The sequence below is a fragment of the Hemiscyllium ocellatum genome, chromosome 18 (assembly GCF_020745735.1).
Source record: "Hemiscyllium ocellatum isolate sHemOce1 chromosome 18, sHemOce1.pat.X.cur, whole genome shotgun sequence".
Classification (NCBI taxonomy): domain Eukaryota; kingdom Metazoa; phylum Chordata; class Chondrichthyes; order Orectolobiformes; family Hemiscylliidae; genus Hemiscyllium; species Hemiscyllium ocellatum.
This window is the reverse complement of record NC_083418.1, coordinates 69983494-70010768: the sequence shown is the minus strand read 5'-3', so window position 1 is coordinate 70010768 and position 27275 is coordinate 69983494. Positions and strand designations below refer to the sequence as shown.

Genomic DNA, 27275 nt, shown 5'->3' with positions numbered 1-27275 from the left:
GCACCAATCACAGCTCCTCAGACACTGAAGTAGTCCATATCCATATGCAGTAAGCCCTGGACAACATCCAGGATGGGCCTGATGAGTGACAAGTAACCATTCTACCACATAAATGCCAGATATCACAGGTTCTAAAAAGAGACGGTGCAAAATAGCAGACGATGACACATCCCTCCCAGATTGTCTCAACGCATTTTATGCTTGCTTTGAACAGAATTTCGGTAGAGACTAGATTAGATTAGATTACTTACAGTGTGGAAACAGGCCCTTCAGCCCAACAAGTCCACACCGACCCGCCAAAGCGCAACCCACCCATACATTTACCCCTTTCCTAACACTACGGGCAATTCAGCTTGGCCAATTCACCTGACCTGCACTTCTTTGGACTGTGGGAGGAAACCAGAGCACCCGGAGGAAACCCACGCAGACACGGGGAGAACGTGCAAACTTCACACAGTCTGTCGCCTGAGTCGGGGAATTGAACCCGGGTCTCAGGCGCTGTGAGGCAGCAGTGCTAACCACTGTGCCACCGTGCCGCCCACTGTGCCATCGTGCCGCCCAAATGTAATACCTATTCTGACAAGTCCTGACGAATCTATCCCAACGAGTAAAAAATGAGGTCTGCAGATGCTGGAGATCACAGCTGAAAATGTGTTGCTGGTTAAAGCACAGCAGGTTAGGCAGCATCTCAGGAATAGGGAATTCGACGTTTCGAGCATAAGCCCTTCATCAGGAATGAGAGAGAGTAGCCAAGCAGGCTAAGATAAAAGGTAGGGAGGAGGGACTTGGGGGAGGGGCGATGGAGGTGGGATAGGTGGAAGGAGGTCAAGGTGAGGGTGATATGACCTGGGGGGTGCAGTGAGAGAGAGACTCACTGAAATCCTTGTAGAGGGAGGAAGAGAGCTTCTTCAAGGAAGGCATCCTTGCAAGAGGATTCGCAGTAGGTTAAAATCTTCGAGTAAAAAATGAGGTCTGCAGATGCTGGAGATCACAGCTGAAAATGTGTTGCTGGTTAAAGCACAGCAGGTTAGGCAGCATCTCAGGAATAGGGAATTCGACATTTCGAGCATATCCCAACAGTCACTGCATCAGAGGCCAGATCAGTTTTCCTTCATGTGAATCCAAGGAAAGCGATGGGACCAGATGGTGTACTAGGCCATGCACTCAGTGCATGCGCAAATCAACTGGCAGAGGTCTTCTCGGACATGTTCAACCTCTCCCTGCAGCAGGCCACTGTCCCTACCTATTTCAAGAGGGCCAACATCATCTCTGTGCCTAAGAAGGCTCATGCAGCATGTCTCAATGACTATCGCCCAGTGCCCTAACTTCGGTGGTCAGGAAGTGCTTTGAAAGCTCATCATGGCATTAATCAACTCCAGCCACCCCACTACTGGAAGTGGTCATCAACAACAAACCTCCTTGGACTCTTCATATGAATGCACTGGTTACAAAGGCCCAGCAACGTCTCTTCTTCTTCAGGCAGCTGAGGAAATTTGGCATGACAGCGAATACCCTTGCCAATTTATATAGATGCGCCATCGAGAGCATTCTGTCTGGATGCATCACTACCTCCGTTCAAGATCGGAGACGGTTACGGAAGTGGTGAACTTGGCCCAGACAATCACAAAGGCCATCTATAGAAACCATCTACCAGGCCCGCTGTCAAGGAAAGGCTGTCAGCATACGCAGACATCCATCCAACCCTGGCAATATTTTTCTACAACCTCTACCATCAGGGAGTAGCCTGAACACACGCATCAGCCAATTTCAAAACAGTTTCTACCCTACTGTTGTTGGAATACTGAGTGGACTCACAAACTCTTAACATTCGCCTGGATCTGTGTTTTGTGTTTTGGTGCTGTTTACTTATTATTTACTTAGTTATGCTACTTAACTCAGTGATCTGCTTGTATTGCTTGCAAGACAAAGCTTTTCTTTTTTTTTCAGAACCTTTGATACTCCTGTTTTTTTTGTTTCCCTCAGCACCCATGTTATGTGTGTGCAGGTGTGAGACACAGTGAAAGACACAAGGTGTATAAAATCTTTTTTCAATTTCCACCACCAGGAAGAAAGGAAACACCCAAGTGGCCAGTGACAAGCAGTGTCCTTCTCATCAAAGGGCAATGCTGTGTGATCAAACAGTGAAGGGGAGGGCAGGGATTACATCACAATAGGGTTGGAGGGGGAAACAATACACTCTATTCCCTGTGGTGCCCACCTCTCTCTGAACAGCTCAAGGGTGTTGGTGGACACTGTGTGCTCCTTCTCCAGAGACACCCAGGCTCGAATGTAACCTCAGAAGAGGGGCAGGTAATCGGCCTTAATGACCCCTCCATGTCCTGCTGCGTGCACCTGTTTATGGTCAGTTTGGCCAGGCCCAGAAGCAGACCCACAAGGAGGTCCTCTGACGTGCCCTCCCCTCTCTACACCAGGTGCCCGAAGATCAGGAGCGTGGGACTGAAGTGCAACCAGAAACAGAGAAGAAGGTTTTTAAGAAAATCAAGAAGGGAGTGTAAGCACCCATACCCAATATATACATGGTCCACGGACTCCACAGAACAAGCAGTTGGGCTGGGAGTCCGTGAACCACCGCAATCTGTGGTTGCAGGGAACTGCTGTGTGTAGCACCCCCCACCCCAGATCCCTGAGAAAGGGGGAGGACTCCCATGTAGAGAGCCCTTCACTGGGGACAAAGCTTTTCACAGTGCCTCAGTACACGTGAGAATAAATTCAATTCAATTCAGATAATGACTATTTCCAACAAATGAGAATTTAACTAGCGCTCTTTTACATTTGACTACCATAACTGAATTTCCTATTATCAACATTCTGGGGTTGTTATTGACCAGAAACTCAACTAGTCATTTAAATGCTGTGGCTACAAGAATTGGTCAGAGGCTGGGAATTCTGCAGTGTGTAATTCACCTCCTGGCCCACAATGTATGTACTTTGTAGGCGATGGACAATCAGGGGTAGGACGGAATACTCTCCCTATTCCTGGATGGGTGAAACTCCAACAACACTCAAGTACTTTAGAAACTTGACACCAACTAAGGCAAAGTTTCACGCCTGATTGGCATCCCGTTATCTACATTCAGCATTTGTTCCTTTCACCACCATTCACAATGGCTACAGTGTTTACAATCTACAAGATGCATGACAGTAACTCACTCAGACTCCTCCAATGTCACCTTCCAAATCCACAACTTCTATCACTTAGGGTACAGCTGACAGCCACCACTACATTCCCTTCCAAATCACAGACTATCCTCACTTGGATGTTTATTGCCATTCCTGCACTGTCTCAGTCAAATTCCTTGAACTCCCTTTTTAACAGCACTGTGGCTGTAGCTACAGCCCAAGGACTACAGCAATTCAAGACAACAAAAATTAATGCTCCCGAGTTTTGGCCCCTCTAAAAATTAAAAGAGGGAAAACCTATTTACTTGATCTGGACCTCTGATAATTTTAATCACTGTAATTGGTTAGGTGAATTGGCCATTCTAAATTGCCTATAGTGTTAGGTGAAGGGGTAAATTTAGGGGAATGGGTCTGGGTGGGTTGTGCTTCGGCAGGTCGGTGTGGACTTGTTGGGCCGAAGGGCCTGGTTCCACACTGTAAGTAATCTAATCTAATCAATTAAGTCATCCTGAGGCTTCTCTGTTATAAATAAAATATTATTGAACCGACTGAAGAAGAATCACTGGACCTAAAATGTTAACTCTGCTTTTTCTGCCATAACTGCTGAGTTTTTTCCAGTAATTTCTATTTTTGGGTCTGATTTCCAACTTTGGCAGTTCTTTGCTTAGTCTTATATTCTATACCTTGTTTAAAAGAAAATCTGCACGATGCTTTCCAAATCAAACTCAGGGGAATTGAAACAGAACTAACAGCTTTCTGAACCTAATCGATAGTTAAGATTACAGGCTTGGAATGTCCTTTGATCACTGAAACATTGCATTCTTGATGAGCAGCTTTGCAGCTACAGCAAATAATTGGCAAAACAAAAGCTGCACATTTTTTTGAGCAATTAAAAATACAACCACAGCCAAATTCCACCCACTTTCACTTTTACAATATTTCTTTCAGTTAATAGTGGTAAGTCAGCATAAATTTATGGAATATTTTGTACTGCTCATTATGTTTCATAAATGAAAGCTTAGTTGATGCTAAAAATAGGTTGATAAAAATATTATAGCATTGAAATGCTAAACTGTTTTACATAACAGGTTGAAACTATGTCACAGGCAAAGGGAGAATGGAGGCGAATTTAAATTATGGTTGTTTTTCTGCTTTCAAGCCTAAAATAGCAATACTGTTTGATTTATTTTTTCTGATTTTCTTCAAACATCTATCCGTTACTGAGATAGGTCAAAGGATGTGACCTAAATCCTGGTTTTCAGATTCTAATATTGAAATAAACACACAGCAAAATCTTTAGGATTATATCAAGAATAAGGTTTATTAACAAAACATTCAGATCCCAGGGAATTGCTTCCCTACTCCATACATATACAGACCCACACATACATGCACAGACACACACAAGCAATTAGGGAGGACAGGAGATAATTATAAATTATAGGTTTTGGCAAATCCAGAAGTATTAAAGAAATTTGTTCATGTATGTTACAACTTTCTGGGGGGTCAGAGTCCAATAATAATTTACTCCATGACCTGGGCCTGGTATGTTTTCTTTCCTGAACGCTTCTTTCTAGACAGCAATGTGGAGAAAGAGATAGAGGACTGAGGTTGCTAACTCAGCTTGGCATTGTGCTTTTCCTCCAAAGGTCAACCAACATCTGACTGAGATCCAAGGGTTAGGAGAAAGTGAGGACTGCAGATGCTGGAGATCAGAGCTGAAAAATGTGTTGCTGGAAAAGTACAGCAGGCCAGGCAGCATCCAAGGAGCAGGAGAATCGACGTTTCGGGCATAAGATCTTAGGGTTGTATTTTTGAACAATTCAACCCGTCTGATTTCAGTCATGTGACAATGGCAGGCATTTCAAGTGCTGGTGGCCCATCTCATTGGGTTAATTGGAAGATCATTATGCTGAGAGTGTATCTTTGTCTCCCCAATCAGAGTTTTCATTGCCAGGTGAAGAGATAAATGTAAAAGCATTCATACTCAATTTAGCATAATGGGTCTTAATGTTTTCCTTTCTTTGAAAGCTAGCTGGACGCAGACATCTCTACCCCCTTGTGTCAATTATAGGTGGCACATCTATACAATACAAAAAGCTCCTGAAAACACACTCAGGTGACCAAATTAGGTTATTTTAGGAATCTAAAGAGGGGCTCATGCCCGACACGGCGATTCTCCTACTCCTTGGATGCTGCCTGACCTGCTGCGCTTTTTCAGCAACACATTTTCAGCTCTGATTTCCAGCATCTGCAGTCCTCACTTTCTCCTATTTTAAGAATCTAGCAATATTGTCCATTGTTGTGGTTCTGTTCGCCGAGCTGGGAGTTTTTGTTGCAAATGTTTCGTCCCCTTTCTAGGTGACATCCTCAGTGCTTGAGAGCATCCTGTGAAGCGCTTCTGTCATGTTTCCTTCAGCAGTTATAGTGGCTTGTCTCTGCCGCTTCCGGTTGTCAGTTGCTGTCCGCTGCAGTGGCCGGTATATTGGGTCCAGGTCGATGTGTTTGTTGATAGAATCAGTGGATGAATGCCATGCCTCTAGGAATTCCCTGGCTGTTCTCTGTTTGGCTTGCGCTATAATAGTAGTGTTGTCCCAGTCGAATTCATGTTGTTTATCGTCTGTGTGTGTGGCTACTAAGGATAGCTTTGGGAGGATAGGGAAGATATCTTCTCCCAAACTTTGAATATTGTCCATTTTAAAAGATACAGGATTTAAACATGAAAATTCGTAAGTTTTCTTAAGGATTCTTCTTCAGGCCCTCTGGCCATGACAACTAGACTAAGTTCACGCCTCAATGTTTCACACAACATCATGGCACTGTTTACCTGACTAAATATCTACAGATCTATGTGCTGAAATATAATGTTATTCCTTATGTAAAAGATATATTAGCAACATTTTTTTTGCTTTACCAGAAACTAACTTCATGACAGCAATTTGAAATTTGACACTTTTTAATACGTTAAAACACACATTGCAGTCACATTCATATATTTTGGTTAAAAAAAACAATACAGCACAGAGTATCATTCCCTTGCTGAAGTGCAAAGCTTACAACATGAAGCAATAATAGTCTTACCTGTTAAGAAGAGCTTTTGTTGTATCTCTTTTCTTGTTGTTTGGGCAAAACTTCTTGTTTTCAACCAATTGGAATCAAATTCACTAATGTGTTGATCAGGCCATACAACTGAAATCTGGAAGAAAATGGTGATAATTGAAAAACAGATTTGAGTGAAAATCACCACTTTCATCTGTCAGTGTATTTAGAACTACACAAAAGCACAGAATCTTTATTTGAAACTTTTAAAAATGATATAACTTGTTATATTGGTGTATCAAAGGCTTGTAACAGTTCAAAGTAAAGTCTGAGTTTATACATGATTTTCTCCCATTAAAAAAACCTGCAGCTATAACTAAACCTTTGTATAAGGACTTGAATGAAGGCAAACTGCCAATTTAGAAAAGGGATAAAATTAGAGGAATGAGTCATATTAAATTGCTTTCAAATGCTGACCTATGGTTTGGCCAAGAATTCTTTTTGTAGACATTTGGGAACAGGTTATGTAATCTACTAACTCACGAAATGTTGTCACGTATAAGATGTATTATTAGAAGATAAGCAAATCAAAATTGAAGAGAATAAAGATGATATCAAATTAATGTTCTAATGAACTAAGTGGGAGGAATTTAATGCTGAAAACTTGTTGCTGGTTAAAGCACAGCAGGTTAGGCAGCATCCAAGGAACAGGAAATTCGACGTTTCGGGCCAGAGCCCTTCACCAACAAATTTCCTGTTCCTTGGATGCTGCCTGACCTGCTGTGCTTTAACCAGCAACACATTTTCAGCTCTGATCTCCAGCATCTGCAGACCTCACTTTTTACTCGGAGGAATTTAATGCCCACCCAAGGGAGTTTGGTGGCTGAGGTGCAACTGGGGAGGAAAGGGTGGAGACCTCACCATATTCCTGCATGCACTTTATTCATTGTAAATTCTAGCTCAAAGAGTGAAGCTAAAGAATTAGTCTAATAGGGTGTACTAAAGTGCAAAAGATAGAAACCTGTGAGCATGAGAGAAATAAGAATCAATTCTAATTAAGAATATAAATAAAAGTAAAATTTCATGTCCGTATTGTTATTGTAAACTTTCTTAAACTATTATCTAAAATTTTTTAATATTATCTAATGCTTTTTATGAAGCATATATTTATTGCAGCAGTAAATAAGTCTTCTGAGAATTTTTAATGTATCATTATATTTTTTTAATTTGTCGGTGAGTGAATTACAGAAAATAAGAATTGCTAAATAAATACCAGCTCATGTAATGAAACTGGACAGGTCAGGATAGGAGAAAGAATAGGGGAAGATGGGGGAAGAAACAAGAAGAAAAGGCAGGGGGAACCTTTCCCACAGGTTTATTATTGGCATAAATGGAGTTTAAAAAGTGGAGCAAGTTTCCAGGTGAAATGCAAAGGAATATTTATACCTGCCTCACAATTCTTCTTCACACTTGAATATCTGTTGGTATCATGTTTTCTATGATGAAAAAAATAGTTATGTTGCATGGTACAAAGGCTTCACCAGATTACACTTACTAGCAACAGCAAGCCTCAAAGGAAAGAAATAATCTATATGGTGCCTATAAATAGATTGGAAGTCTTCAGATACTGAATGCCTTTACATTTAAAATTCAGCTGCTAATGCAGTTTTTAGTTGAATTTGTGGAAAAAGATAATGGGGAATCAAAGATGGATGTTAGAATATATTTTCTACCTTTATTACAATAATTCCATTTTTATAAATGTTATTCAGCAAGCAACAGGTTAACAAATGCCAATTAAAAGATTTTGGAAACATTTCAGCATTTTATGAAATATGCTCTGTTTAGGGACCCCAATTTTATTATTAAATAATATGTGAGAATAATATGTCATTGTGAAAGGTTTTTAAAACATTTTATTTATGCAACATTCATTCAGCATAAACATATTGATATTTTGTAAATATAATCTCTCTCCTATTTGTAAATGAAAATTCCAAGTCACAGCCATTGTGTTGCATTCAAGGCAGAATACTTCCGCCATGGGTAAAATTCACATAAGTGCTGTCAGAGGAATACTAAGCTCACTGCGTAAGTATATTGATTAGAAAAATTGATAGACAGATCTCTGGGTCCAATCATGATTTTAATGAAGCTCAACCATGTTAAAGCAATTCCATTTTTTCTCTGTTTTCAAATTTTTGCTTTCAACCTTTGTTGGCAGGATATGATCATGTTCCTGCTGTAAGATAACAAAGATATAGTGCAGAGAAAATAAATTGTGCAGACTAGCTAAAATTACAGTTTTTCACTTTGTAGGAACAAATGTGAATTAAACAGGGTCTGATGATAAGGCAGCAAAAATAAAAGCAATAATGCTACTGCCATTGTGGATTAGCAGACAAATAGTGGTGAAAAAAACTGTAGTTTGCTGCCCAATAGTTAAGTCTTCAAAAAAGTCTCATCTTAAAAACTTGAATTATATATTTACGCAAATTAGATTCTACAAAATTAAGCAGAGGCTCATTTGTTTTTCAGGCCATTAAACATTTAAGTGCAATCTATACTCAGATGCCTTGGAGTTATCATGGTATGACTTCATGTAAAAACAAACAAGAGCAGAGTTAAAATCCTAGTCACAAATTACTCTGACACAAATGACCCTGGTTTCACAACTCTTAGACCAGATTTTACATTCTAGCTCAGCTCTTGTCAACTATTACTGTTCAATAAATAACATTTTGTGGTTTTAAAGTCTTTTTGCTTTTATTTTTGAGAAATCTAAAGATTTTCATATCAGGGTTCTTTGAAAAAGATGACTAACTTAGACAACTGTCTTTTACTTTCAGGCGATATTATATTGTCTTCTGTAATTATGTTGAACGTGCTCACCTGCCTCTGCCTAGAGAGAACATTTCAGGGAAATAGAAATGACAATGTGTTTACAGGTACTTATATGAGCTAATTTTTATTACACTAAAAAAAAGGTTGTCACAGAAGAGCTGAAATGTATGAATCACTATGTAACAATCACTATATAGTTAATAGAGATATTCAAGGATTAGTGGAAGTTTTAATTATTTTTCTGAACCCTGCAACTTTTCAAAATCTGCCAGGATGAAGGGAGAGTTTTTTTAGAAATAGCAAAAATATAGGCATCAAATTTTAATATAACGTCCATTGGATCTGGCACACCCATTTATATTCCAGAAAGGATAATACACACAATTAAGCTGTTCTGTATTATCTCAATCACTTACACTATTGTGGTATCATTCTGTGTTACTACGCTTCTTTAATGAAAAATGTTATTCAATTTTATCCCTTATCTTAATAGAATGAAAATAGCTAAGAGTATTCTGCATTTCATGGCAATTTGTTGTACATTTTTAATACTTTACAAGTTAATCATAGTAAAAAGGTTTGATCTGGATCAGAAGTTGCTCTTTTATAGCACAATAAGTGTCTCCAGATTCATACATAGACAGATAATTTAGTACATAAATAGTAGCTTACACACACTGTCTTGAGAATCGTTCAAGCTATTAATACCTTTGAATCAGTTGAAATTACTTTCTCTACAGAAATGTTCACATCCAAATCTTCTATTGGAAGCTTTCTTGCTTTAGCTGAAGACAGGAAGCACTGGGGACATTGGCAGTTATCCCTTAACCACACATAAGGATATTGGCTGTGGTTTCCATCATCCCAGTGAACAGTGATGCACCGCTGTTTATCAAAGGCCTCTACTTTTTCGATAACTGAAATTGGCATACTTATTTTAAAAGCTGTGGGTATGTGGTGTCTGTAACTTTGAAGAGAAACTTCCTGTTTGGGACGACACAGAGAGTTCTGTCCAGCTGGTAGCCTTTCCACTCTGTTTCGAAATATTATGTTATTGATCAAATATTTTGGAATTGAACGCCACATTTTTGCATTCACTACTTTCCAAAAGGTGGCAGTGCCTCTGATTCTTAGTCTTCACTTTGAATGCTTGAAGCAGGATGTTTACAGCTCATTCGTAATTCAGTTATGCTTCTATAAATTGAAACACAATTTAAGAAAATTTAATTACCATTGTAAATGATGTGAAAGCAGTTTAGACACATACATGAACTACCCCCACTCAAATAAAATACCTCAATTTGTGGGAATTAATCCTAAATTTTCAAAGGATTCTATAGAGAAAGACTATGAAGAATATAATTGTTTATTTTCATTATTATGTATTAAAATTTGAAATATTAAAATTACAACTTTTCTGAGTTACCAAGAATGAGAAATTAAAATTTATGTATCCTTTAAAACTCAGAAATAATCCATGCAACCAAATGTAATTACTTATTAAAGAAATCTATTTTTAAGATTCGGGAGCAAAAATATAAATTTCAAAGGGATCTGAGCAAGGTTCAAGGACAGCCAAAACATTCTCACTATAAACTGGAATTGAACGTTTTACAGATGTCCAAGACATCCACCAGTCATCACTATCCAAATCACTATCCTTTCACCACCCTTCGGCAATTTATCAGATAATTTGATTTGATTTATTATTGTCACATACCGAGATACAGTAAAACATATTGTTTTGTGTATTAACCAGGCAAATCATACTTAACGTAAGTACATGAGGGTAACAGAACTGAACGCAGAATGAAGTGTTACAACTACAGAGAAGATGCAAAGAAAGATCAACACTAATATATGACAGGCCCAATCATAAGTCTGATAACAACGGAAGGAAGGATTGATTATGTTGGCTGCTTTCCTGGAGCAGCAGAAAGTGTCAACGGAGTGAATGGAAGGAAGGCTGGTTTTCGTGACAGACTGGGCAGTGTTCACAACACTGCAAATTCTTGCAGTCTTGGGTAGATTAGTTGCCATAACACGTTGTATTGCATCCAGAAAGGATACTTTCTATGGTGCATCTATAAAAATCAATAAGAGTCATGGTGGACATGCAGAATTTCCTTAGCCTTCTGAGGAAGTAGAGGCTTTGGTGTTGCTTTCTTGACTGTATCATTGACGTGGATGGACAAGGATAGATCATTGGTAATACTTACTCCTGGGAACTTGGAAGCCCTTGACCATCTCCACTTCATCACCAATGATATAGACAGGGGCATGTCCTTCACTCTGCATGGATGTCACAGCAACCTAACAAAACTCAATCCTTGTGATGAATAAACTACCTGTGAAGGCACAATGTACAGTTCATCTAAGATATTTGGACATGGCCCAATGTTGGATTGACCACAGGTTCCCTTGAATAAGATGTGTGTGCTATCCTTACATTGTTGAATCTAAGCCCAAATAAATTTTTACTCCATTGTCATTTATTAAGTTCCAAAAAGACAGTCTTTCTATGTTTGAGGTAATATATTCTACAAATTATATCCAAATTATTTTCAATGGACTGGACTTTCTGACAAGGTCAGGTATGGGTGCTGGGTTGATGTGGGTTCACCTTCCTGGAGGGCATTACTGAAGGAGAAAGTGAGGTCTGCAGATGCTGGAGATCAGAGCTGAAAATGTGTTGCTGGAAAAGCGCAGCAGGTCAGGCAGCATCCAAGGAGCAGGAGAGTCGATGTTTCAGGCATGAGCCCTTCTTCAGGAATGAACCCCAATCCCTCTGGGTTGCATGCAGATTTTCAAAGGGAAGATAGAAAATGGGACTCACTTGTCTGAAATTAGAACATTATTAAAGGGCCTTGTAAACCTTGTGAAGAGGGTGAGAATGGAACATTCAATTGATACTTCAATGAATCCAAACAGGCTGGTGCACGTTTGCAAATTTGTTTTTATACAATGACAAGTCTTAGAGTCATAGAGCTGTACAGCATGGAAACAGACCCTTTGGTCCAACCTGTCCATGCCGACCAGATATCTCTACACAATCTAGTCCCACCTGCCAGCACCTGGCCCATATCCCTTAAAACCCTTCCTATTCATATACCCATGCAAATGCCTCTTAAATGTTGCAATTGTACCAGCTCCACCACTTCCTCTCGCAGCTCATTCCATACACCTACCACCCTCTGTGGGAAAAAGGTGCCCTTAGGTCTCTTTTATATCTTTCCCCTCCCACCCGAAACCTATGCCCTCTACGTTCTGGATTCCCCCAACCCAAGGAAAAAGACTTTTCCTATTTACCTATCCATGCCCCTCATAATTTTGTAAACCTCTATAAGGTCACCCCTCAGCCTCCGACGCTCCAGGGAAAACAGCCCCAGCTTGTTCAGCCTCTCCCCATAGCTCAAATCCTCCAACCTTGGCAACATTCTTGTAAATCTTTTCTGAGCCCTTTCAGGTTTCACAACATCTTTCTGATGGGAAGGAGACCAGAATTGCACACAATATTCCAACAGTGGCCTAACCAATGTCCTGTACAGCCGCAACATGACCTCCCAACTCCTGTACTCAATACTCTGACCAATAAAGGAAAGCATCTTATATTTGGTCATTTCAGTGTGCAGGGAGGCTATTGACTCCTCTCTTTTCCAAGATCAGCAAGTAGTTCCTCACTCCTGAAGATGCTGTCTGCCATTATCTGGCAGTGAGCTCACTAAAGGTCGAATTAGTGGACAGCGTGAGGATGTGGAAATTCTACTTGCATCATCATGTACCCTCCCAGATGACTAATTTGATGTTGCGGGATTTTTAATCAGGCAGGAGCATGGCAGGCCGAGGCTTCATTGAGAGCTACCTCCTGTCTTCATGGCCATCGAACTCCCACCCCCCAAGTCTGTGTTGCACGTTCTGTCATTATTTGCTTGTGCCTGAATCGTTCAGTAATCCAAGCCTCAACTAAGTGTCTTAGTTACAGTAGCCACCACCTTGCTGGTGGTGCTGCTGAGTACCGAGGAGCTGATGACCTCTGATTAGTTACTGGATGCTGCACAACATTCCCATCATGACAAGACAGCTCATGCTACCAGAGCACTAGCTCCAGACCTCATTATAGAATTGGTCCAAACATGGACAAAGGAGCTAAATTTAGAGAAGAGGTGAAAATGGCTATCCTTGACATTGAGGTCATGTTAACCAAGTTTAGTATCAAGAAGCCCTAGCAAATGCAGTCAATGGGAATCAGAAGCAAAGTTCTTCACTGTTTGGAGTCATATTTGGCACAAAGGCAAATGTTTGTAGTAGTTACAGGTTGGACATATCAACTTCAGGGCATATCTGCAGGAGTTTCTCAGGGTAATGTTCTTGGCCAAACCATCTTCAGCTGCTTCATCAATGACCTTTCCTCTATCATAAAGTCAGAAGTGATGATGTACAATTATCAGTGAACAATGTTCAGTGCCATTCATGAATCCTCAGATACTGAAATAGTCCATGTCCAAATGCAGTAAGACCTAAACAACACCTAGGTTTGGGCTGACTAGTGGCAAGTAATATTTGCACACAAGACAATGACTGTCTACAACAAAAGACAATCTAATCATCATTCTGGACATTCAATGGCATTATCATCACCGAATTCACCAATTACCAACCATTTTAGGGGTTACCATTGACCAGAAACTGAACTGGACTATCTATTTAAGTATAGCTGCTGCAAGAGCAGGTCAAAGACTTGGAATCTTGCAGCAAGTAAGTCTTCTCTCCCCAAAGCCTGTCGACCAGTGACAAGGCACAGGTCAAAAGGGTGATGTAATACTCCCACTTTCCTGGATAGATGCAGTTTCAACAAAACTCAAAAAGCTTGACACCATCCAGGACAGATTCACTCTCTTGATTGGCACCACTTGCACAAACACGTACGCCTTCCACCACAGTGTTTACTATCGACAAAATAGACTGCAGAAAGTCACCAAGGCTTATTTGACAGCACCTTTCAAAGTCATGATGGCGATTATCTAGAAGGACAAAGGTAGTAGGAATTGGAACACCACCAGCTGCAACTTCTTCTCTAAGCTGCACACCATTCTGGCTTGGAAATATATCACCATTCTTTCAGTGTTATCAGTTCAAAATCCTGGAACTCAAATGGCATTGTGGGGGTACTTACAACAAATGGATTGGAATAGTTTAAGAAGGCAGTCAAGGGGTACTAAGGATGGGCAATGAATGCTGGCCCAATCAACATCACTCACATCCAATAAATGAACTTAAAAAAAATGAAGAGGAGGACAAAGAAGGTGAGAAAACCTAGACAGTTCCTTTGTAGCTCGGTTCCTAAATTCTCCACTCATCAACAGTTCCCACCTTACCTCATTCACAGACCATCACATTTTACACCACAAAACAGAAAGGAGGTTTTAGAATGGTACAGAAGAGATTTACCGGGATATTTCCTGGATTAAAGGGTATTAGCTAAATCAAGCCATTCGATTTGTGTACAAAAATCAGTTAAGCAATTCTATGCATTCTCTTACGTGCATTTTATGTATTTCTCTTTTTGTAACATTAAGTAGGCTAGTGTGGACCTCATTATTTCAAGAAAAGCAGCAGCAAAAAGGGGTAGCTAGCTGACAGGCAATTGCAAGTGTAGTAGCAGAGTACCACAGGTAGGAGAACAAGAACTAATTTCCTGTGTCAAGAAAGCATGTTTATGCTCCATGAAGCTAATGCCATTTTCAATGCTTGCAGCATCTTAGAAATTGTAAATATCTATCAGAAAACAAATTGCTAGATTGCCCTTTCACTTTACAAGCCCTTTTCACACCATATACACACAGTCATAAAGGTATCATAGAGCATTGTTCAGTACAGCACAGTAGCAGGCCCTTCAGCCCACCATGTCTTTGCTGACTATGATGCTATTCTAAACAATCCCATCTGCTTGTATGTGGTTAATATACTTCCATTATCTGCCTGTTCTTGTGAGTGTCCAAATGTGCCCTTAAACTTTGCTATCTTGTCTGCTTCTACCACCTCCCCTGGCAGTGCTTTCCAAGCACCTACCACCTTCTGTGTAAAGTCTTTCCTCGCACATCCGCTTCAACATCTTCTGCTTTCACTTTAAACCGATGCCCCCTGGTATTTGACATTTCCACCCTGGGAAAGAGAATCCTACTATTCTGGATGTAAGTTTGCTCACTGAGCTGAAGGCAACATCTTCAGTGGGCCTCAGGTGCAGCACTGCTGATAATTCCTGCTTTCTATTTATATGTTTGGGTTTCTTTGGGTTAGTGATGTCATTTCCTGCGGTGAAGTCACTTCTTGTTCTTTTTCTCAGGGGGTGGTAGATGGAGTCTAACTCGATATGTTTGTTGATAGAGTTCCAGTTGGAATGCCATTCTTCTAGGAATTCTCATGTGTGTCTTTCTTTGGTTTGTCCTAGGATGGATGTGTTGTCCCAGACGAAGTGGTGTCCTTCCTCATCCGTATGCAAGGATACTAGTGAAAGAGGGTCAGTGCCTTTTTGTGGCTAGTTGGTATCCTGGTGGCTAGTTTTCTGCCTGTTTATCCAATCAAGTGTTTGTTACAGTCCTTGCATGATATTTTGCAAATTACATTAGTTCTGCTTGTTGTCTGTATACGGTCTTTCAGGTACATTAACTGCTGTTTTAGTGTGTTGGTGGGTTTGTGGGCTACCACGATGCCAAGGGGTCTGAGTAGTGTGACTATCAATCCTCCTCAGGGTCCTACCATTTATTGTATATGTTACTCTTGGATTTGACCTCCCAAAATGCATAATCCACACTTGTCCAGATTAAACTCCATCTGCCATTTCTCCATCTAACTAGCTGATCTATATCCTTTTGTAACCTTTAATATTGTTCTTCACTATTCACAACTCCAACAATTGTTGTGTTATCTGCTGAACCAGCCGATCATGAGGGACTTTGGCAAATGCTTTCGTAAAGTCCACGTAGACAACACTGCCTTACTCTCATCAATTGTTTTCATCAATTCCTCAAAAACTCAATCAAGTTTGTGGAACAAGACCTCCCCTGCTGACAATTCTTAATAAGTCCATTCATCTCCAAATGTAAATAAATCCTGTCCCTTAGAATCTTCTCTTCAATAATTTATCTTTCACTGATACAAGACTTACCGTCCTACAACTCCCTGGATTATCCATGCTGTGTTTCTCGAGCAAAAACTGGCTACTCTTCAGTCTCTGGACCTCACCTGTGGCTAAAGAAAATACAAAGAGCTCTGCCAAGACCCCAGTAATCTCTTCCCTTCCTCTTTCAGTATCCTGGAATAGATCCCATTATGCCCTGGGGACTTATCTACTTTAATGTTTCTCAAAATATTCAACATACCCTCCTATCAACACCTCAGAGTATCAACAAATCCCTCTCTAAATTTATCATCATCCATGTCTTTTACTTGGTTTAATGCCAATGTAAGGTACTCATGAAGGACCTCATCCCTTCCTCTGGTCTCACACATAAATTCCCTCTTTTGTCCTTGAGTGAACTAACTCGTCCTCTAGTTATCCTCCTGCTCCTTACTCAGTCTGAACTTGCATGGTGGAGAATTGACGTGCATGACTTCAAACTGATTTTCCACGGCAATGTTTAAGTGGAGGTTACTTGTACTACAATAGATGCTGAGACATAACTATGCCACAGTATTTGATAGCCTAAGTCTAAAAGTGGACTGAACAAATTAGGCATATTCCATGTTTTAAAGGATGGGCTCCAAGCTCTGTGAAAAAAACATGTGCCAAGCTGATGTTGGACTCAGCAAAGATATGTCCCAGTGAGGACAAAGGATTGCACGAAGTGGGTAAACCAAAGATGGTTAACTAAGGAAGTTACGGAAATTGAAAGAAAAAACATACAACTTTACAAAAATTGCAAATGGCACAGGGCAAATTAGCAACTAATGTAAAAATTGATAATAAGCACTTAGAGTCATAGAGTCATAGAGATATACAGCATGGAAACAGACCCTTCTGTCCAACCCTTCCATGCTGACCAGATATCCCAACACAATCTAGTCCCAACTGCCATCACCCGGCCCATATCCTCCAAACCCTTCCTATTCATATACCCATCCAAATGCCTCTTAAATGTTGCAATTGTACCATCCTCCACCACTTCTTCTGGCAGCTCATTCCATACACCTACCACCCTCTGTGGGAAAAAGTTGCCCTTAGGTCTCTTATATCTTTCCCCTCTCACCCGAAACCTAGTTCTGGACTCTAGTTCTGGACACCCCCACCCCCAGGGAAAAAGACTTTGCCTATTTACCCTATCCATGCCCTTCAAAATTTTGTAAACCTCTATAAGGTCACCCCTCAGCCTCCGACACTCCAAGAAAAACAGCCCCAGCCTGGTCAGCCTCTCCCTATAACTCAAATCCTTCAACTCTGGCAACATCCTTGTAAATCTTTTCTGAACCCTTTCAAGTTTCACAACATCTTTCCAATAGGAAGGAGACCAGAATTGCACACAATATTCCAACAGTGGTCCAACCAATGTCCTGTACAGCCGCAACATGACCTCCCAACTCCTGTACTCAATACTCTGACCAATAAAAGAAAGCATACCAAACACCTTCTTCGCTCTCCTATGTACCTCCGACTCCATTTTCAAGGAGCTATGAACGTGAACTCCAAGGTCTCTTTTTGTTCAGCAACACTCTCTCGGACCTTACCATTAAGTGTATAAGTCCTGCTAAGATTTGCTTTCCCAAAATGCAGCACCTCGCATTTATCTGAATTAAACTCCATCTGTCACTTCTCAGCCCATTGGCCCATTTGATCAAGATCCTGTTGTAATCTGAGGTAATCCTCTTCGCTGTCCACTACAACTCCAATTTTGATGTCATCTGCAAACTTACTAACTGAACCTCTTATGCCCGCATCCAAATCATTTATGTAAATGACAAAAAGTAGAGGAGCCAGCACCAATCCTGTGACACTCCACTGGTCACAAGCCTCCAGTCAGAAAACCAACCCTCCACCATCACCCTCTGTCTTATACCTTTGAGCTAGTTCTGTATCCAAATGACTAGTTCTCCCTGTATTCCGTGAGATCTAACCTTGTGACCTTCTAAGATAGTGGAATTCGGTGTGCATGAATTACAAACGTTGGCATCCAAGTTCAGAGAGTAGTAGGGAAGGCAAATGGGCCGTTGCCCTTTATCTCAAATGGAATGGAGCATAATAATAAAGGAGGTATTGTTAAAATTATACAATGCACTACACCTGGAAAACTGTAAACAGTCTTGGTCACCTTATCTAAAGGAAGTTGTACTAGCATTGGAGGCAGTCCAAAGAAGGTTCAATAGATTAATTCTGAATTTTCTCACAAGGAGGTCAAATAGGTTGTGCTTTCATTTACTGAAGTTTAGAAAAGTCGGAGGACACTTTATTGAAACACATAAGATACGTAGACGATAAGACACAGGAACAGAATTTGACCATTCAGTTGAGTCTGCTCCACTGTTTGAGCATGGCTGATTTGTTTCTCAACTCCATTCTCTTGTCTTTTGCCCAAAACCCATGACCCCCTATAAATCAATAATCTATCTATCTGTCTGTGTATCATATACTTTCAACGATTTGGCCTCCAGTCTTCTGCAGTAATGAGTTCCATAGGTTAACCATGCCCTGGCTGAAGAAATTCCTTCTCATATCAGTTCTAAAGGGTTGTCCCTTCACTCTGAGGTAGTGCCATGTTGTTCTGGTCTTTCCTACTAATGGAAGCATCTTCTCCACGTCAACTCTATCCAGGTCTCTCTATATTCCATAAGTTCCAATGAGATCCTGGGCCTCACCCGAGCGCTCAAACCCCATCCTTCTAATCTCCATTGAGCAAAGGCCCAGAGTTCTCAATCACTCCACATATGAGAAGCCCTTCGTCACTGGGATCATTCTTGTAAGCCTTCTCTGGATCCATGAACACTAGTACATCCTTCCTTAGATACACGGCCCAAAACTGTCCCACAATATTCCAAATGCAATCCGACCAGACTCACAGTGCATGTCTGCTCTTATATTCTAGCCCTCTTGAAATTAATGCTAACATTGAATTTACCTTCCTAACTGTCAACTGAACCTGCAAGTTAACTCTAATAGAATCCTGAGCTAGGACTCCAAAGTCCCTTTGTGCTTCAGACTTCTAAAGTCTTTACCCATTTAGAAAATAGTTGACACCTCTATTCTTCCTACCAAACATCACACATTTCCCCATTGTATTCCAATTGCCTCTTCTTTCTTCAATTTCCTTGCCTCTCCAATTACTTCTCCAACCTCCCCAGTTCCTGTCCTTCCACATATCTTTGCGTCATCTGCAAACTTAGCAAGAATGCCCTCAATTCCTTCATCTACATCGTTAATGTATAACATGGAGAGTTATAGTTGCAAAACTGACCCCTGTAGAACTTCACGAGTCATCAACTGCCATCCCGACTTTCTGCCTTCTGTCTAGCCAATGCTCTATCTCGTTATTTTGTTTAGCAGCCTTCATTACAGCACCAAGTCAAAGGCCTTCTGGAAATCTAAATAGATCACATCCACTAGCTCTCCTTTACCTAACTTGCTCATTACTTCCTTAAAATAATTTTAACAGGTTTTTCAGGCTTGACCTCCCCTTGAAAAAAACTTGTTGACTCCACCTTATTTTACCATGCACCACAGTGGGGCTTGTCAGTGTAGATTCGAAGAGTTTGTTTACCTCTGTGGGAGACTTTAGGACCAGAGGGTATGATCTCAAAGCAAGGGCTTTGAGGAGGACATTTTTTTTCTCTCTCAGAGGATAGTGAATCTGTGAAACTCATTACCACAGAGGACTATTGAGGCTGGATCATTAAGCATATTCAAAACTGAGACTGAATTTTTCAATCAATAAGAGAATCATGAATTATGGGGAAAAGGCAGGAAAGTAGAGTTGAGGATTATCAGGTCAGCCTTGATCTCAGTGAATGGGAGAAAAGATTTTATGGGCCAAATGGCCACTTCTTGTCTGACATCTTATTGTCTTAGTCAAATGGTTGGCATTTACAAATTCACCACAATGTATCCACCATTCAATGTTGTACTAAATTTGTACCAATACATCTGAACTGTGACAAAATCTAAGGTGTCAGGTTAGTTGCATATCCATTTGAGAATCCCCAGCACAATCTTTGTCCATCATCCAATGGGACTAATAGATGGCAGAAACATGGCGGACTGAATGGCATTTATATGCATTGTATGGTTTTATTTATACATTATAGTGCATCCTTAAAAATACAGGTCTTGATGAAAAGAATAGCAGGATGCTGAGGAAATAAGTGGTTTATAACTGGGCTTACTATTGGGTATTTATACGAAATGGATAGATTGATTGTGTTCTAGTTTTCAAGTCGGAGCATAAGAGATAAAAGCATTGCGAGGAAGAACAACGTAGCTCACATTTTTCAGGGGACATACTCCTAAATTGTCCTTGAGGACTGTTCTCAAAAGAGAGAGAAAAAAAAAGACCTTAATTTTAGTGGAGATGTTCAGGAGAGATGGAGATGGGGATAGGAGCAAAAGCCCCAAGAAATAATTAGATCGAGGTCATTTTAAGTGACGTCATTTAAATATTCCAGTTTTGTACCCCGCCTAAAACCAGCAGAAAAGTGAGAATCAAGATTGGGGAGCTTAGGATCCAGGAACTCAAAGGAACAATCCTGGGCATAGCTTGAGTAACAAGCGAAGATTTTAGTGGCTGATGTCAGGGGATTGAAGAAGCAGCAAGATCTGGGTTCCTTCACCAATTGAAAAGCTTTTATATTTAATTAATTCAGTTGTTATCTGACTATGTTATAACATGTAGAGAATAGTACAATGACATGAGAGTTCCTTTCTGCATTGATAAGATATACGAAAGCACTTGAATATTTTGCTTACTATTGGCATTTTCAGGAAGCCTGTGGTTTCAACCAAGGCGTGTCCCAAGATAAGGGAAGTATTACTTCATGCATTGATAATATGATGATTCAAGATTATATTTACTGTTAGGTTTTCCTTTTGTATCTCTGCTCACCGACCTTTGTATTTTGCCAATGTAGATATTTATCAAAGAGTTCTATGAGAAATGGTACACCGTTACAATAAGCACAACTTGGCTGGAGATTTGGATTAATTTGAAAAATATATTTTGGAAACATGATTAAACAATTCCAGAAATTGCCTAAAATAATAAAGTCTCATCTGTTAATTTATGTCAGAATAAGGAGAGCCTGTCATTGTGGTAAAAGAACTATCGGGTTATTTAGGGATAAGCTTTTTTTACAGCAAATTTGTCAACAGCAAAGTCTAAAAGGTACAACAGATTTCAAAAGCAATTACAGAATAAGATTAGTAAAAGATTTGTGTTAAGTAAATTGGATCTCAAATTTTATATTACATAAAGCATAAGAATCTGGAAATCAGATGAAAATGCGGATTGGTGAAAGGTGTGATTACTTGAATCAGTGTAATGTGCTAGGAGAACTAGACTGATTCCTGCGATAGTGGCAATACAATTTCTATATGTTAAGACTGAGTCAAAATGTTTATTGGAAGATATTGTGCAGAAGAAATTTGTAAATAATCCAAAAATATTAATGAGAGGAAAAGTCATAGGCTTTGACTAGCACCACATAATTTATGCTGTTCCAGGAAAAGTGGAGATGAGACATGCAGATGTGACATTTTTAAATATATGCTGTTTGTTTTTTGTGATTTCACCTTGGACAAAGAATCTCTAATTATATTGATCACATTGCTTAATGGAATTCTTAGACAAGCAACATTGTTTGGATAGCAAATGTGGTTCCCCTGTTCAAGAAGGGGAGTAGAGACAATCCTGGTAATTATAGACCTGTGAGCCTTACCTCAGTTGTTGGTAAAGTGTTGGAAAAGGTGATAAGAGATAAGATTTATAATCATCTAGAAAAGAATAATTTGATGAGGGATAGTCAACATGGTTTTGTGAAGGGTTGGTCGTGCCTTACAAACCTTATTGAGTTCTTTGAGAAGGTGATTAAAGAGGTAGATGAGAGTAAACCAGTTGATGTGATGTATATGGATTTCAGCAAGGTGTTCGATAAGGTTCCCCACAGTAGGCTATTGTACAAAATATGGAGGAATGGAATTGTGGGAGATATAGCAGTTTGGATCAGTAATTAGGTTGGTGAAAGAAGACAGAGGGTGGTGATTTATGGGAAATGTTCATCTTGGAGTCCAGTTACTAGTGGTTGGGTCCACTACTGTTCGTCATTTTTATAAATGACCTGGATGAGGGCGTAGAAGGGTGGGTTAGTAAATTTGCAGACAACACTAAGGTCAGTGGAGTTATGGATAGTGATGAAGGATGTTGTAGGTTACAGAGAGACATAGATAAGCTGCAGAGCTGGGCTGAGAAGTGGCAAATGGAGTTTAATGTGGACAAGTGTGAGGTGATTCACTTTGGTCGGAGTAACCAGAATGCAAAGTACTGGACTAATGGTAAGATTCTTGGTAGTGTAAATGAGCAGAGAGATCTCAGTGTCCAGGTACACAGATCCTTGAAAGTTGCCACCCTGGTTGACAGGGTTGTTTAAGAAGGCATACAGTGTTTTAGCTTTTATTAATAGAGGGATCGAATTCCGGAACCATGAGGTTATGCTATTGCTGTACAAAACTCTGGTGCAGCCGCACTTGGAGTATTGTGTACAGTTCTGGTCACCGCATTGTAAGAAGGATGTGGAAGCTTTGGAAAGGGTGCAGAGGAGATTTACTAGGATGTTGCCTGGTATGGAGAGAAGGTCTTACGAGAAAAGGCTGAGGGACTTGAGGCTGTTTTCGTTAGAGAGGAGGTTGAGAGGTGACTTAATAGAGACATATAAGAGAATCAGAGGGTTAGACAGGGTGGACAGGGAGAGCTATTTTTCCAAGAATGGTGATGGCGAGCACGAAGGGGCATAGCTTTAAATTGAGGGGTGATAGATATAGGACAGGTGTCAGAGATAGTTTCTTTACTCATAGAGTAGTAAGGGTATGGAATGCTTTGCCTGCGACGGTAGTAGATTTGCCAACTTTAAGTATATTTAAGTCATCATTGGACAAGCATATGGACGTACATGGAATAGTATAGGTTAAATGGGCTTCAGATTGGTATGAGAGGTCGGTGCAACATTGAGGTCCAAAGGGCCTGTACTGCGCTGTAATGTTCTATGTTCTATTGTTTGTTTGAGGAAAAGCAAGATATAATGAGAAGCATAACACACAAAGGATGTTCTTATGGCTTATGGTCAACATTTTACTTTGAAACAATAAAGATAACTAAAATAGGGAATAAAGTATTGGTTCCAGTGAGGGCATCCAATAGAATTCAACACAGCACTTTGGAGTGAGGCCTTACAATCAGCTGCAAATTTTCTAAAGGCATCTCCACTTCTTAACGACAAAATAATGATATTGTAAAATCTATTTACAACCTGCATAACCATTAATCATGGGGAGTGACATACAGTACAGGACAGCAGCTTTGGTAAGAACAATCTTTGCATTCTAACCAGTAGCGCAATCATCATCTTGATTGCTTTGCAGATAGTCTAGACTAAAGGTATAAATGAATTAGTTCAAAATGTTGTTCTCAACTATAATTATCACTCCTCACATTTTCAAAGTTCCTCACTCCCACCTGCCTCAGTAGGTTTGGCAACAAATATAATTTATGTTCCTCATTCCAACTACCACAACCTGTGTTTCAAACTATGCAGAAGCATCCTAAAAAGGATATCTGGGGATTTTAAATTTTTCAGGTGACAATCCTTAACTTACTAGGTAGATTACATTGCAAAAATGGTATGGAATTTCAGGCCTGATCTCTTTTGACTGGAGGGAAACACATTATTGTGACATGCAAAACAAACTTAACAATTTTTAAATAGTTAGTAAATTAACCATTAATAAAATGTTAATGTAGTTTGTGACTAATCAGATCAGCAAGAAATTAACTGTGTGTTGTCTATCATTAAAACATCAATAAAGAATCAAGCTAACTAGCTCTACAGAAACACTGTAATCTTTTTCATAGCACCTATTTAATCAGCGATTTCATAACTAGCAACTGAGGCTCTGGCCAAATGTTGTGCAGTAACTGAGAGCTTTCATACAGGACATATGTAGCAGCCTGTTTAAGCTTTTTTTAAAAACATTTTTATTCTACGCATTGCTGTGGAACAATCTCAAATTATATTCTCAACTATTTAATGATACCTAATATTCTATTATTAATTTTCCTGCTACCACCAACTACCCTGTCTCAGTTCATCAAGCAGTGCTCCCTTTGAGCATCACTTGGAAATAATATTAAGGATTGCAAGGGCACAACATGTACTCTGGGTGGTGGGCTGCAATTCCACTACAAGAATGACTTAGTAGCATTCCTAATGTCTGAGTACTACAAGATATTTATGCCAGACATTATCTGCAGATGATGTGAGAATCAAGGACAGGAAAACTAACCTGGCCTTGGCCTCAATCTTCTTGTTGCAGATGCTTCTATCCATGAAAGAATTAGTAGCAATAATGACTATATAGTCATTATGCAATCACCAAAATCCAATCTTCACAATGAGCTCATACTCCATAATATTGTGTGGGATTACCAATGTGTTAAATTGGGTATACTTTGAAAAGATCCAGAAACACAAACCTAAGAATTCATAATTAACTGTGGACCATTAACAGCAACAGAACTGTTTTCAATCATTACCTGTAATCTCATGTCATAGTATATACGACATAGGAGTGGGAGCAAGGCCATTCAGTCCATTGAGTCCACTCCACCATTTAATCATGGCTGATGGGTGTTTCAGTTCCACTTAGCCACTCTCCCCGTAGCCCTTACTTCCTTGCGAAATCAAGAATTTATCAATTTCTGCCTTAAAGACACCCAATGTCCAAGCCTCCACTGTGCTCCACGGCAATGAATTCCACAGGCCCACCACTCTCTGGCTGAAGAAACGTCTCCTCATTTCCGTTCTAAATTGACCCTCTCTAATTTTAAGGCTTTACCCACAGGTCCTAGTCTCCTCATCTAATGGAAACATCTTCCCAGCATCCACCCATTCTAAACCACGCATCATCCTGTAAGTTTCTATTAGATCTCCTCTCAACCTTCTAAACTCTAATGAATACAATCCCAGGATCCTCAGCCAATCATCATATGTTAGGCCTACTATTCCAGGGATCATCTGTGTGGATCTCCTCTGGACATGCTCCAGTGCCAGTATGTCATTCCTGAGGTGTGGGGCCCAAAATTGAACACAGTATTCTAAATGGGCATAACTAAAGCTTTATAAAGTCTCAGAAGCACATTGCTGCTTTTATATTCCAACCCTCTTGAGACAAATGACAGCATTGCATTTGCTTTCTTAATCACTGACTTAGCCTGCAAATCAAATTTTACAGAATCCTGGACTAGCACTCCCAGATCCCTTTGTACTTTGGCTTTATGAATTTTCTCACCATTTAAAAAATAGTCCATGTCTATATTCTTTTTTCCAAAATACAAGACCTCACACTTGCTCACGTTGAACTTCATCAGCCATTTCCTGGACCATTCTCCTAAAACTGTCTAAATCTTTCTGCAGCCTCCCCACCTCCTCACTACTACCTACTGTCTGCCTAACTGCGTATCATCGGCGAACTTTGCCAAAATTTCCCTGTACCTTCATCCAGATCATTAATATATAAAGTGAACAACTGCAGCCCCAACACTGAACCCTGCAGGACCCACTTGTCATCAGCTGCCATTCCAAAAAAGAACCTTTTATCCCAACTCTCTGCCTTCTGTCAGACAGCCAAACCTCAATCCATGCCAGCAGCTCACCTTGTACGCCATTGGCCCTCACCTTACTCACCAGCCTCCCATGAGGCATCTTATCAAAGGTCTTTTGAAAGTCTAGATAGATTATATCCATTGGGTTTCCCTGGTCTAACCTACTTGTTACCCAAAGCTAGACTTGAACTAGACTTATTGGTAATCTCATAACCTTAGGTTAATGTTTCACCACTAGACTTCACTGCTTGGTACTGATTGACTTGCATTGTCCAGTTATTGCCAAGATACTCCCTTCTTCTCTGATCCACATCAGCTCCATAGTGCATAGCAAATAGCTTTCCTCCCTCACTTCACATTTTTCGATAATTCAATCCTGTTTCTCTCCCTTGGAAGATGCTGAGTACTTGTTTAGGATACACAGCAATGTGGTTAACTCTTAACTGCCCTCAGAGCAATTAGGATGGGCAATGATGAAGCCCTGATGAAGGGTTTTTGCCCGAAAAGTCGATTTTTCTGCTCCTCGGATGCTGCCTGACCCGTGTGCTTTTCCAGCACCATTCAGATCTAAACTCTAGTTTCCAGCATCTGCAGTCCTCACTTCGCCTGGTCAGCGAAGTTCACATTTCAGGAACGAATATAAAATAAATACATTTTAAATAAAATCTGAAATTGTTGGAGAAACTCAGGAGGTCTGGCAGCATCTGTACAGAGAAAACAGGGTTCACGCTATGCATCCCGCTACCCTACTTCAGAAGTTAAAAATCACACAACACCAGGTTACAGTCCAACAGGTTTATTTGGAAGCACTAGCTTTCGGAGCGACACTCCTTCATCAGGTGATAGTGGAGGGCTCGATCGTAACACAGAATTTATAGCAAAAATCTGCAGTGTGATGTAACTTAAATTACACATTGAAAAATTGATTGTCTGTTAAGCCTTTCTGTTAAGTCTAAGGCTTAACAGACAATCAATTTTTCAATGTATAATTTCAGTTACATCACACTGCAAATTTTTTTATAAAACTGTGTTACGAACGAGCCCTCCACTATCACCTGATGAAGGAGCGTCGCTCCGAAAGCTAGTGCTTCAATTAAATCTTTTGGGCTATAACCTGGTGTGGTGTGATTTTCAACTTTGTACACCCCAGTCCAACACCGGCATCACCAAACCATGACTTCTTCAGAAGTGATGTCACCTCGGAAAATGTGCTATTTATTTTGAAAACGCGGCTGCGGGCTAGGGAGCAAATAAGTGAATGGATAGGTGAAGACTCGGCCCAGAAAGAAAAAATTGTCTGACCAGTATTTTTGATTGTTTCACTGTGAGATTTGAAATCTGTCAATTCCGGCTCTTCCGCCTCTCGCTCCCGCGTCAGCCTAACGATCGCTGTCTCAAGCA

At 40.2% G+C, this 27275-nt stretch overlaps 1 protein-coding gene across 2 annotated transcripts in view; it reads right to left on the bottom strand.

The window, feature by feature from the left end:
* The window catches only part of bbox1 (butyrobetaine (gamma), 2-oxoglutarate dioxygenase (gamma-butyrobetaine hydroxylase) 1), a 211445-nt gene that overhangs the window by 183590 nt on the left and 580 nt on the right, over positions 1 to 27275 (bottom strand). Inside the window, exons 1-3 of one of the 2 annotated variants that reach the window (XM_060839093.1) lie at positions 27177 to 27259; positions 9733 to 10218; positions 6223 to 6337 (exon numbers count right to left, since the gene is read on the bottom strand). In XM_060839093.1, the coding sequence (XP_060695076.1) occupies positions 6223 to 6337; positions 9733 to 10110 (493 nt within the window). In that variant the 5' untranslated portion in view covers positions 10111 to 10218; positions 27177 to 27259. Of the gene's footprint in view, positions 1 to 6222; positions 6338 to 9732; positions 10219 to 27176; positions 27260 to 27275 lie in introns of those variants that run through there. The other variant, XM_060839092.1, reaches the window with a different exon arrangement.